This window comes from Lygodium microphyllum, chromosome 26, assembly GCF_053477565.2.
Source record: "Lygodium microphyllum isolate KBCC chromosome 26, Lygodium_microphyllum_v1.1.10, whole genome shotgun sequence".
NCBI classification, from domain to species: domain Eukaryota; kingdom Viridiplantae; phylum Streptophyta; class Polypodiopsida; order Schizaeales; family Lygodiaceae; genus Lygodium; species Lygodium microphyllum.
The window spans coordinates 27,640,924-27,654,733 of NC_141160.1; the positions used below are offsets into that span (position 1 = coordinate 27,640,924).

At 40.9% G+C, this 13,810-nt stretch overlaps 1 protein-coding gene across 2 annotated transcripts in view; it reads left to right on the forward strand.

Moving 5' to 3' along the window:
* The first annotated feature begins 8,577 nt into the window (after positions 1–8,577).
* FLU (Tetratricopeptide repeat (TPR)-like superfamily protein) overlaps positions 8,578–13,810 on the forward strand; it is a 70,112-nt gene continuing 64,879 nt past the window's right edge. Inside the window, exon 1 of one of the 2 annotated variants that reach the window (XM_087668492.1) lies at positions 8,578–8,929. In XM_087668492.1, the coding sequence (XP_087524618.1) occupies positions 8,723–8,929 (207 nt within the window). In that variant the 5' untranslated portion in view covers positions 8,578–8,722. The remainder of the gene's footprint in view (positions 8,930–13,810) is intronic. The other variant, XM_087668491.1, reaches the window with a different exon arrangement.

Below are 13,810 nucleotides of genomic sequence, written 5' to 3' on the forward strand. Positions count from 1 at the left end.
TCATAAGTTTGATGCCTTTATGCAGTCACAGGGCTACAGCAGGAGTGCTATGGATCCGTGTCTTTACACGAAGAAAGTCTGTGATGGTTCATTGCTTATTTTGGTACTCTATGTGGATGATATGCTGATAGCAGGGAAAGCTCATGATGAGCTAGATGCTCTTAAATCTTAGCTGAAGAAGAGCTTTGAGATGAAGGATTTGGGACAGGCCCCTCACATACTTGGTATGCGCATTAGACGCGATAGGCATCAGGGACTCCTCTACTTGTCACAGAGGGAGTATCTTTATAAAGTCCTTGAGCGCTTCCGCATGCAGGACGTAAAGCCTATTGGCTGTCCATTGCCTTCTTATATGAAGGTATCACAGGCCGATTGTCCGTAGACAGATGAGCAGAGGGCCGAGATGGCCCAGATCCCTTATGCTTCAGCCCCGTGTGCAGTTTGATGTATGCCATGATAGCCACTCGTCTAGATATTGCCTTTGCAGTTGATGTTGTGGCATGCTATATGGCTACACCTGGCAGGAAACATTGGGATGCCGTGAAGGGTATCATGAGGTACCTGAAAGGCACAATAGATATGTGTATTTGCTATGGCAGCCAGGATACAGGGGTCATGGGGTACACTGACTCCAATTATGCAGGACATGCAAATAGTAGGAAGTCCACTTCTGGCTATGTATTCACCTATGCTGGAGGTGTTGTATCTTGGATGTCCTGCGTTCAGAAGTGTACGGCTTTGTCTACCACTGAGGCCGAGTATATTGCAGCCACTGAGGCTTGCAAGGAGGCCATATGGCTAGGCCATCTGACCTTGAGATTGATGCTATACCTACACTACATTCGGATTCTATGAGTGCCATTCAGTTGGCTAAGAATCCGGTCTTCCATGCGAAGATGAAACACATTGAGGTGAGGTATCACTTCATACGTGGTGTCGTGGAGGACAAATCTCTTGACCTTTTCAAGATCTCCACTGACAAGAATCCTGCAGATCTGCTCACGAAAAGCCTTACTACTGAGCGCTTTGCCTTCCTCGGGAGATTGATGGGCATTGGATGAGATGTTGCCTTTCCTCATCCCTTGTACCTATGTACAGTTGCACTATCTTTTTCTTTTCTTTTCTCTCTCACTGGGGCAGATTCACCTTTAAGTGGGAGGTTGTTGGGGTAAAGGGGCTTCCGCCATGTCACCCCGTGTATTACTACACTGACAGTACCCGCCACTGCACACTGCAGGTGGCGGGCACCCGTCACGTCACTTTATTCTTTACATTCATTTTAGTGACTAGTAAATAAAGGAAGGCCCGGTCACACATTGTGACTATTGGAGTTTCCATTTCTTGTCTCTCTCTTTCTTGCTCTTGCTCTCCCACCATAGCTCACGTGCAAGCTTCGATCCTTCTCACCTTTCAATTTCAAGGTTTATAAATCAAGTGTTTGTCTAGTGTATGCCAATTTTGGAAAGTAATCAAGACATCCATTTCCATATGAATTAAATGTGCTTAATAGGACACTTGATTTGGCGGATTCTAATGTTTGAGTATCCACTAGGATATCTTCTATTTGAGGTGTAATTATCATATGACATTTTTTAAGAATCATAGCTAGAAAAGTGTAGGTATATTTCATGAAAAAGTGCATGTATATTTTATGAAACGAAAACATGAAGTATTTGAACTTTAAGTATTTAACAAGCTTGCAAAGAATGAAATCAGTATAAAAATTAAGTGGTTGATATCAAATGGTGGTGGGGGTGAATATTTATCTCATGGCTTCAAAAAGTTTTGGCTACAAATGGTATAAGGAGAAAATTCTTGAGTAGATACCCTTCATAGCAAAATGGAGTCGTAAAAAGGAAAAGTAGACACATTATTGAAATTATTCATTAATTCATAAGTGAGAAGGAGATGCCAAAGTATTGTTGGGCTAAGGTTACACATAAACACTCATTTCATCACACTCAAGAAAAACTTCATAAGTAGAAAGCGTAATTTGTCACATTTTAAAAGTGTTTGGATATATTGTGTACATGCATGTACCAGATAAGATAAGAAATAAGTTGGATCCAAAATTTAAAATGTGTGTTTTCATTGGCTATTCACTTGAGTAGAAAGGGTATCATTGTTTTAACCCTTTTGCACATGAATTTATAGTGTGCAAAGATCTCTTTTTACGAGAAAGCATGACTCATGATGTGGAAAAGAATTTGGATGTAAACGAAGTGTAACTTGAATCATGCACACTGTGGGCCTAATGGATATTCTCATTATTCTACAAAAGTAAACACACAGTGGGCACTGAGTAGATTGAGGTCAACTAATGGTTCATTAAATGCCTCATTTGAAAGAGGCATAAAATCAACTAAAGGAAAGAAAAGGTTAATCATCTCATGCCAAATTTTGATGTAAGTGCAAGACATTCAAGTGATGAGGAAAGTTTAGATGAAAAGCTGGGAATACCTAGAAATGTCCCCCTAAAGGAAATGCATGTATAAAACAATCTACAAGAGTGATTATAGGTAGATGATTTATAGATTTAGAAGAGTTTATCATCAAGTGTTTTGGAGACATAGTTGACCCCCCCAATTCTTTTGGTGCTTCGGTGCAGTTAGGACATTTGCTGGTGATATGCCTTGTTTGTCTACATTTGTTGCAGTTCATCTTGTTGGGATATTTTTTCCAATAGTTGCTTACAATATGTCCCATTGTATTGCACAAGAAACATTTACTAGAAATGATATAAATCAAGAGTTGATCATGGGATGTTGAGGTAGATGATTCATTGGAACCCTTGGTGCTTTTCTCGTCATCCCCAGACAAGATTGAATGACACCTTCAAGTGTAGGATTGGTACATTTTTTAGAGTCGCTACAAGTTGATGAGAGCTGCAAGCCGTTCCAAGCCTTGCCATGGTCACACATGTTTGATGTGAATGCAGGTCACTCTTATGTGGATTGTGAATCCAGTGGCTCAGAACAGAGCATTGATGATGAGTTGGGTATTCCTTCTATTGTTACACCTGGAGTAAGGAAAACCAGGGATGTTTTGAGAGCACCTGGGAGTGAACCTACTTTGCGCAGGTCTACCAGAGCTAGGTATCCTGTGGATAGGCTGAAATATGATGGATTTACAGCCATTCACTATGCATATATGGTCAAAGTGATACAGGAACCAGAACCCACTTCTTTTGAGCAAGCCATGGGAAAAGAAAAATGGGAGAAAGCCATCGATGAAGAAATGGATGCTTTGGAAGCAAATTCTACATAGGAGTTGGTATCTTTGCCTAAAGGTAAAAATGCAATTGGCTGTAAGTGGGTTTATAAGGTGAAGCACAATGCAGATGGTTCTGTGAACAGATACAAGGCAAGATTAGTAGTCAAGCGGTATACACAAACATATGGCATTGACTATGAAGAAACATTCAGTCCGGTTGCAAGGATGGCAACCGTAAGAGCAGTCATTGCTATGGCTGCATCAAAGGGATGGTCTTTACATCAGATGGATGTAAAGAATGCCTTCTTGCATGGTGATTTGCAAGAAGAGGTCTATATGGAGCAGCCACCAGGTTATGTGCATGTTGTTCATCCTGAGTTTGTTTGCAGGTTGAAGAAAGCTTTGTATGGCTTGAAGCAAGCACCTAGAGCATGGCCTGACAAGATAGGACAGTATCTTGTCACTATTGGCTTTCAGATTTCCAAGGTAGATTTCTCACTTTATGTGAGAAAAACAGAGAAATGTATTATGCTACTTGTCATTTATGTTGATGATTTGATTATGACATGTGACAGTGATGAAGATATCCTTCATGTGAAAATGCTATTGAAGCAGAAGTTTGAGATGAAGGATTTGGGAGAGCTGCGTTATTTCTTGGGCATTGAGGTGATTAGATCACCAAGTGGGATACAGCTCTTGCAGAGGCAGTATGGATTGGACATGCTGTCCAAATATGGGATGACAGGCTGTAAGCCTATTTCAGTTCCTTTGGAGCAGAATGTGAAGCTGAGCGCAGATGCAGGTGAGCTTCTGGAAGACCCTACTATGTACATACGCATAGTAGGAAGCTTGATTTATATGACTATTACCACACCAGATTTGAGCTATGCTGTTGGATTGGTAAGTCAGTTTATGCAGGTTCCAAGGAAACCGCATTTGGATGCAGCTAGACGCATACTCAGGTATGTGAAGTCCACATTGCAGTATGGACTATTTTATGAGACTGGGGTTCAGATACAGTTGCATGGATACACTGATGCTGATTGGGCTGGTAGCATTTCTGATAGACAATCTACCAGTGGATATGTGTTCTCTTTTGGGAGTGCTGCAGTCACTTGGAGCAGCAAGAAACAACCTACAGTTGCCTTGTCCAGCACAAAGGCTGAGTACAGGGGTGCAGCAATGGCTGCATGTGAGGTAGCTTGGTTGCATAAGCTACTTTATGATATACATCAGCCTACAGATGGGCCAGTTGTCATTTATTGTGATAACATAAGTAGTATACACTTGGCAAATAACCCAGTCTATCATGCTAGAACAAAGCACATTGAGGTGCATTATCACTATGTGCGTGAGAGGGTTTTACTAGGTCTTATTGATCTAGTTTATGTCAACACAGAGGATCAGGTAGTTAGCTGACATATTTACGAAGGCATTGGGCGCAGAGAAGCTGCGCAGGTTCAGAGACCTACTTGGTGTGCATGAATTGGGATTGAGCTCGAGGGGGAGTGTTGAGATATCGAGCTCCACTCGTGATATGTCAGGGTGACCGTTGTGCATTTATGTCACCGACTCGTCAGTTGCAGATGCGGTTGGTACACCGCCCATGAATAATAGCTACATGATAGCTATCCTTATCTACTCTAGTTCATGGCTCAGTTAGTATGCCACCTTAGTTAGTTGAGTTTGGTTTGAGACCCATATATAGGGTTCTTCTATTTCCTTGTACTTGAGTTCTTTTGGCTTACACAACTAAGAAGAGGAAAACTGTTTTCAGCCTCCACCTTTGTGTGTATTCCCCCATTGTGCAAGCAAGAAAGCTACAAGTGAGACTCCTTCCTTCTCTCCCACAATCTTGACATCTAGCTGGCACGTGGCAATGGATTAAGTCACATGTGATGGTGAGAGACAACATAGTACTATTTGGAGATTGGAACATGACCATCAATAGTGAAGATTGCTTGAATGGACATGGAATAATGATTGAGGAGGAGAAAGAATCCTACAAGGACATGCAATCATCTGGTTGAAGCCGCCTCCCTAATGTTGGATGATGGTGGGAAATGTATCACTTGGCATAATAAAAATTCGAATATATCATGGTGAGGAGCACACTTGGATAGGTTTTATTTTAATAATAAAGTTGAATGGGCATGACTACACATTAGGTATCAAGTGCTCCCTAATTGCTTAGATTTTGATAATCTCCTTGCCATGATTACCTTCAGGTTAATAAGGCTCCCCCCTTTCAAACTCAACATGAGTTTCCTAACTAATGAAGCATTTATTCAAAATGCAAAAAAAGTCTCCGTTTCTTGTGGTTCTTCATTCTTCTCTCTTGCTATTAGCTGGGATTGACATATGTAGGCAACTACTAGGTTTTGCAAACAACATGGAGGACATAAAGCTCAAGTGGGGAGACATCAATTCAATACAACTTAGTAATGTTGAAGTAATATTCTTGCTACTTTACTATGCATGCATAGGGATCCTATTCACCTCCTGCAAGATATTGAAGCTTTCATCAGAGATAGGGAGCTTCATCAAGTTGCAAGTCTTAAAGTGCAATTGAAAACCAATGCACTTCTGTTGTATGAGATGCCCACTTTTGCATACTTGAATGTTGTTAAAAGAAAGCAAAAGAAAGAGACTTTAACTAGGATCAAATATGATCATGACAATAGATATTTTGATGATGCTTGTATTTTGGAGGTTCTCAAAAAGCACTTGTCAACAATAGTGAGCTTGCCCTTTCAAACATAGGATGAGTGGAAGCACAAATTAGATGACTTCTTCAAATATACATATGTTTCTGTTAGCCAAGATGTAGCACTAGCCCTCTCCATGGCCTTTTCAATTGTTACAATGAAATCCATGTGAAAAGGGCATCCCCCCAAACATATGGCTTTCCTATAGAACTTCTTTTGGCAATATGGGATGTATGTGCATATGACTTGTGTGCCATGCTTGACTTATTTAGAACTATTGGTTCTATGACAAAATTGGCTAATCAAGGGATCATCAAACACATTCTCTATGTTGTGGAGCATCACAGCCACCCTCTTGTCATGCTGAATATACCATACAAGGTAATGGCCAAAGCTTTAGCCATTAGGATCAAGCTTTCATTAGGGCAGCATATACATATGTGACACTATGGCTTTGTTCATGGGAGGCACATTTAGGATGCCATCCTCAATGTTTTATTTGGAATTGACCATGCTTTGTCCTTAAAGAAGGATTATCCACTCTTGAATATGGATCTAAAAAAACACATGATAGAGTTTGTTGGGAATTCATCCTACTACCCTTATAGAGTTCATTTCAAGGAGAAATTGTCTCATGATTAGACTAGTCACTTTGATCTATAATGTAGCATTCATCAAGGGTGCTTGTTGTTCCCCTCTCATTTGCTATGGTCACTCGTCCCCTTCTTTATTGTCTCGATCATGCTATTAAATCATGCACTATTAGGCCCTTGGTATTGGATAATGGTCAATATCTTTGCTTGTAGATGTTTGCAAATGATAAATCCAGTATTGTGCATGTTGATCCAGGGTTAGTCCATCACACAATTGGACATTTATGATGAGTTATCCTTTTTGTCTAGATCTAAGATTAGCAACTAGAAATGTGAGCTCCTTTTTCTATCATGGGATGTCAACCCTCAATTGGTTGACCTATTTTGGCATCAAGAAGATTGCAAAAGGTCAAATCAATCACTATTTGGGGGTGCCTATTGGTAATGGGGTCACTTTGAGCAATTCCTTTGATTGGTTTTTCAATAAGATATGTGCTAAAATTACTAGTAGACCTCCCTTTACCTCAAGGTTTGTTAGGGGTCTTTAACTATGATTAGGATGATTCTGTCCCCTATGACTACCTTTGGTGCTTCCATCTTTCCTTTTGCTAAAGCTAATAGGCCTTGTTTAAACCAGTCTTGTGGTCCTTTGGTGAAGCTAGAGGATGGGTTACCATTCCTTGGGACCAAATTGTCTCTTTGATCGATGGGGGGCGGCATTGATTTAGAGTTGCTTTGAGAGAAGGCCAACAAATTATCATTTTCCTTGCTTAAAAGAATTCAAGAAGGGCAACCCTGGATTGTTATGGTTACTAGTTGGATTGCTAAGGCTAAAGTTCATGCCAGGTTTTGGCCCATTGCTAAATGGGATGATCTTCTCTTAGGTGGGCCTACTAAGATTGTTGTTCAACACTCTAGAGCTGCTCAATTCTTAGAAGCAAAAACTTTCAATGTTTCAATGGAAAGGGGTTCCAATTGGCAAGGCGGATGTGCCATTGTTTCTCAATATTTGGCTTACCCCCTATGCTTATAAGGATGACATTGCATTGGCCTACCTTAATGCAAAATTGTGTTCTCCTTTTAAAGAAAATTGCACGTGTTTCCTTTATGATATCTAGAATCACGATTCTTTAGTTGTTATTCCTCATGAATGGGCTATTGGACAATTTGGCTTGAATTGTTCAAGAGGCCGATTGGTTGCAAGTTACCATGTTTAAAATGTAGGATCAGTGGCCTACCTTAGCCCTTCCTGAGGTCTATAGTATCTTAAGTATCTGGTCAACCCTACATGGAAACCTCTTACTATTGTTAAGGAAAGAGGTGTTTTTTGTGAGCCTTAACTCTTCATGGCTGTTGAGAATCAAGGAATCATGATGCAAGTTGGAACCTAGGGGGACATTCAAAACATGGAAAAGTAGCTCAAAAAGTCACATAAGGCCAACCCTTTTTTAAAAATCAATGTGTTGCTATGGAGAATTGTGGCCAACAAGTTAGCCAACAAGTATTGTATTTCGAATTTTGTGCAAGTGTCTCCATATCATGTTTTCTACAGAAGGAACAAAGAAATAATTAAACATATCTTCTAGGATTACTATGGGGTTCAAGCCTTGTGATGGAAAAACATAAGGGCTATGGAGAAGCTAAATCTCCATCATGTTGTTGGATGGAAACAGATTCTGTTGGGGGGTTGTGGCAACTTCAACGACGCCTTTGAGAAACCTTGGGGGATTGTCCATTGTATTACACTGTTCAACATATAGTGTCATAGAAACAATCTTGTATTTGGTCGACTCAAATCTCATTTTGCTGCTCTTTCTAGCCCTAGCAACATGATTTTTGTAGAAGCCTATCATATGATTCATTAAGAGGATTGCCAAGTAGGATGAGGCATTCAAGCCTATATCCAAGCTCTTTTTGACCTTGATATAGGTGAGCTTGCCCTATAACGGTGATGTAAATATTTGCAACTCTTTTGGAATCTAATATCACTCACATTAGTTTAAAAAAATATTTTAACCTTAAGTACGCAAAGTCTTTTGCAATTGTTGTGAATAAAACCTCCGGAATGGGCACGCAGTTTTAAGGCTGCAAGGAAGGGGAAGGGACAACGTGTTGCATAGCTTAGCTATGTCTATTGTACACAGATTGGAGCAGCCTCTCGTGTGGGTGCAAGCAATTGTAGGTGCCACCGTCTATGAATAAAAATTGATGGCGCTCTCTTATCATCATCGTCATCACTGTCTGCAATGGCTCCCTATTACGACAACGACAACGACGACGGCGACTGCGACAGCTGCTGCAGCTGCGACGCCGCAAGGTCCATCTCGTTTCCTCTTCCGAAGCCCTCGCTCGCGGCCACGCACATTGCTTTGTCATCCTCTCCAGCTCCGGATTCCGCGTTGCCGCTTGCCTGAGGTATGCCCGCTACACGTGAATGCGTTCGCATTGAGGACTAAATTATGCATTGATGTAATAGAATAATGCAAATGCAAATATGAGAGAGAGAGAGAGAGAGAGAGAGAGAGAGAGAGAGAGAGTGTGTGTGTCTCGCGCACGCACATTTTGTGGGAGGATTTAAGAAAGATTAACGATGTATGCCACCGATCCTTCTGCTAATCAGCAGAAATTTTAACTTCTGTGTGCGAATGTGCGGGCTTTGGGGTTGGGGGTAAGAAAAAGATTAACAATGCATGAAACCAATCCTTCTGCATCAACAGAAATCTTAACTTTCCACATCGTAAGTCAATATTGCTGTATGAATTAATCTCTACATAGCTTTCATTCAATAGTGTAACCTCTGCACAACAAGAGTGTACAATGGCCTTTGCGACTACTCCTCATTATAAGAGCATGCAGCCTATGTCTTAAACACTAAGAGCCAACAGAATTATACAAAATCTGATCATGAATTGTTGCTGCACAATCACACTTGCGTTTGACTTCTTTTTAGGTACCTGGACCTACTCTTAGCACTTAGTTTTGGTTTGACATGGGATTGCTTTAATAGGCTTTATGCCCTTGACTAGTGTCTGAGCCACTGCAATGCACCGGGTTCTGCCCACACTAGTTTGTGCAGAGACACACAGGCAGGTAGACATGGATAACATTGCCGCTTTTGGACTGATGATCAGCTTGCATAGTTGGTTAGTACCATGTGGCATATTGTCAACCAGACTCACCAGCTGGATGGTTAAGTCTTGGGGGCCTTTCTGTGAAGCACCAGTCCTCCCTCCTATTGGATCAACAATATGGAGAGCTGGGTGTTATTATTTATCATGAATCGATGTAGTAGAGTAAAAGTGGTTGGAGATTTGTCCATGATTGGACAAGAGTCGCAGTGAATACAAATTGTAAAGAGTGTGCAAGGTTGCATATGGGCTGGAGTGCAGCATAGATTTAGTTTTAAAGTTCCATTTTTTCCCCATGAATCCAAATACAACATCCTCACTCACTGCCAATGTGCCAATCATAGGATCATTGTAGAACCATGATCATCTATGTTTCACCTACTTAGGGTTCTTCCAACTTGCCTTAAACTCTTCACCTATCATCTATTTGGATTGCCATCTAAGCTTCATAGTGAAAGCACATGGGTGGACAGGCCATAGAGCCATCTTTGCATCAATTTGTTTGGAATAAAGAAATCTCAGATCTTCTTCTATTTGTTGTGTATTCTCTATTCCTTACTCAAATCTTTGTATGTTGCATCTTGTAATTTTTACATGGGTCATCTCCTTTGGTGATGCTGCTATGTGAGAGTGCACAACGGAAGAGAGACATGAACACAGAGAGAGAAGGGAAGAGAGAGACTTGAAAAGTGCATAGAGAATATAAGGAATGGACTGAACTAATCTGACAATGGGTGCTGAATAAATGGCCTCGCTAATAACGAATCCTTGCATGCAGCTGATACTCATCAGTGAGGGCACCGGATTATGTAGACGGATGAAAAGGTCGTAGGATGAGGAGAGAGAGTGCTAGCTAGAATGAATGATGAGTGATCAGGCAGCAGTGGGGGCCAGCTGTTGAAATAGCTGCCTCAGCCCAAAACAGGCCGAACAGCCCACCAGCATCAGTTGGCTGTAGGGACCTGCATAAAATGTTACTGGCCTAATCAAAATTGTTGGATGGAGGAGCTTGTGGGTGTGACTGGCGTCTAAGGCAGATGGAACTCCATGGAAAACTATAATAATAAATGGATAGTCCTCTACTCAATGCTTAGATGGTTTAATAAACCTAATAAATGATATGAAAGTACAAAAACTAGGGCCTCATTATATAGGCTTAGGGTTTCCCCCAAATCTTTGACCTTTATTAAATGCTGGGAAGTGTAAAAGATGTTCACACCTTTTTCATACACACACACTTACACACCTAAGGTGTGTTTACACACGGGGATGAATAAAACTAACAAACGGTAACGATGATACCATATGAGTGCGCGATGGAAGAGAAACACAAACATGGAGAGAAGAGAGAGACAACAGGAAAGAAGAGAATGAAATGATAATCTGCACTGAATCTAAATGGAATGTTAAATACAATGGTGGACTTATCGGTCCTTGCACGTAGCCCAAGGCGTCAATGAGGGCACTAGATCAAGTTGATGATGATGGCTGCACCGGAGGTAGAGAATGTCGGAGATGGAGTGTCTTGAACCTGTAGAAAAATGATGAATGACTGCTGCCTCCAACTTGCCTGCTATATATAGTGAAAAATGGCTAGAACTAGCTACCTTGAATAATGGCCAATATAGTAATGCAGTCGGCCAGCATAAAACTGGTTGACCTGCCTGCTGCTTTGAAGGTGAAAATGCTGGCAATAGACTTTGTGCAGGCTGCCCTCTATCTAGCACTAACAATAGGCACTCTAGCCACTAAAAAGGAAATGCAAGTGCTGGTGCTAGTGTGAACACACTCAAACCTCATTGAAAAAGAAATGCACACATCTAGGCTAGGCTAAAACAGTCATACCTCCTCTACGTCTATCAAATAGGGCAGCCACTGATTCCTTCCATTTTCTCGCAATGAAATGTCAGAATTTTCTCTCTCTTCACCATTCTCTCTCATCTCCAACCATCTCCTAGATTATCTCACCAAAATCCAGCCATTTGAGTCATCAGAGGTGGAGACTTTGGTTAGTCCCTGCTCTGTAAACCCTAATTTACAGCATAAATCAGGGTTTGATAGCTACCTTGGGATGCATGGTCAAAATTGAGGGCCTAGGACTTGAATTCTAGCAGCTGATATTGAAGGGTTTTTGTCATGAGAACGTGAAATTTTGAGATGCTTTGATCTTGCTGATAAGATTTGATTAAGTTATTAATCAAATGTGTAAGGTTGTAAAAGCACAAGTGATGCACATGGTAGATATTCCATAGTAACAGGCCAAGGACTCAAGGATGCAGTGGGTGTCAAAGGCAAAAGTTGTGATAAGTTGTGCCGACGGTTAGCAACATTTGGCGAGTTGGTGGTTCCATTTGTGCAAGTCCTGGGTGAAAAATCAAGGGGTAATTGGCTATCTCAAACGAGCTATCCTTATCTACCCTTGTATACATAGGGTTCACATGTCTATCTCTCAATACCATTTCCATATTTGCTTAACAATGACTCCAAAGTCCATTGGGATGCAATATCTGAAGCTTTGGCCTTCTCTAAAAATTTTGATAGCTATTATCTATGAGCCAATGAGATGAATCATTGATGAGCATTTTGAGGGCAATTGCTCTATGATTAATCTTAGATCCAAAGGCCATACAAACAATAGTTAAACACTTTACTGGGGCTCTTACGAGTTAAGGGGTGTTTTTAATAGTGAACCTGATATAGATCAAGGATTGTATCTTTATAATGTTGGGGAGAGAAATACCTTTGATTGTGTCTTTTTCAACGTCATTTTGAATTGGGCAACTCAAACCATCAATGCCTATAGAATAGAGCAAGGGAGGTAAAGGATGACCACACACACACACACACACACACACACACACACACACACACACACAGAGAGAACATTTTTTGTCAGATCATTACCCTTTGGTCCTAGAAATGAGCCACAAACCTGTTCATGCATTTAAGGCTCTTCTTGTCCATTTGTCTCTTCGGTTTAACAATCTTTTTTGCAGCAAAACCAGTTTTTGGAAGGTGTTCAGCAACTGATAGCTTCTTTTAGCTTGAAGGTCCTATCTAGAGGGATGGAAGCATGAACGGTTTTTACGGATAATGCGCGAGCGTTATCCCGATAATATGGTATTCAACATGCTTCCTCGTTTCGAGCTGAATTGCAGTATGCTCAATCTTTATTAGCTCATTCCTTGTCTATGTGTCAGACTGGGGATTCCAATGATGACTTGCTCACATGCATTGAATGGTTGAAAGGCAGGGTTCAATCTCTTCAGGAAGAGGAATATGCAAAATACAAATTGTTGGTCAGAGCCGAAGCTTTACATGATAACAACTGTCAAACTCATCAATTTTTCGCTCGTCTGCATCAGAAAAATGCTTAGGAAAATATTATGTGCTTAAAGGATGGTCAAGGTGATATGCTGTCTGATCCTGCCTCCATTATTCGGATGACTCTTGACTTTTATAGATCCTTGTTGGGTCCGCAAGAGATTCTTTTCGGTGCTGTTCTCGTTGCTCGAACATATATTTGCAACTTGGTTAGAATCATGTCAAACCAGAATGGGTGAATTTAATGGAGGCTGATATTTTAGAAGATGAAGTGGAAGAAGTGTTGTCTCACTTGCCTCGAAGGAAAAGTCCAGGTTGGGATGGGCTTCCTAACGAGCTGTTTTCAGCCCATGTGCAATTGCATAAGGACCCATTAACTCGCTTGCGTCAGCAGGTGTGGAACTCTGGTATGAAGCCTTCAGATTGGAAGATTGCTATCATCAGGTTGTTGCCCAAGGTTCCCTCTCCAACCTCTTTGAAACAATGGAGACCCATTTCAGTTATGGGGTCATTATATAAAATCTTCTCCAAAATTATTGCCAATAGATTGCAGAAAGTATTTCCGCATCTCATTCATCCACATCAATATGGTTTCATTAAAGATTGGAATATAATGCATAACATTTTGAATGTCCAATTGGGAATTGATTATGCCAAAGCTTCTAGCCAGTAGGTTGTTACGCTTCAGCTAGATATTGAGAAGGCATTTGATTACGTTTGCTGGTCATTTTTGTGGCAATTAATGTCTACAATGGGTTTTAGGCCCCGTATAATTTCTCTAATTGATACCATCAGTGAGGGTGTTGTGGCTCGTATTGCTCTTAATGGAGGGATTACAGAGGAA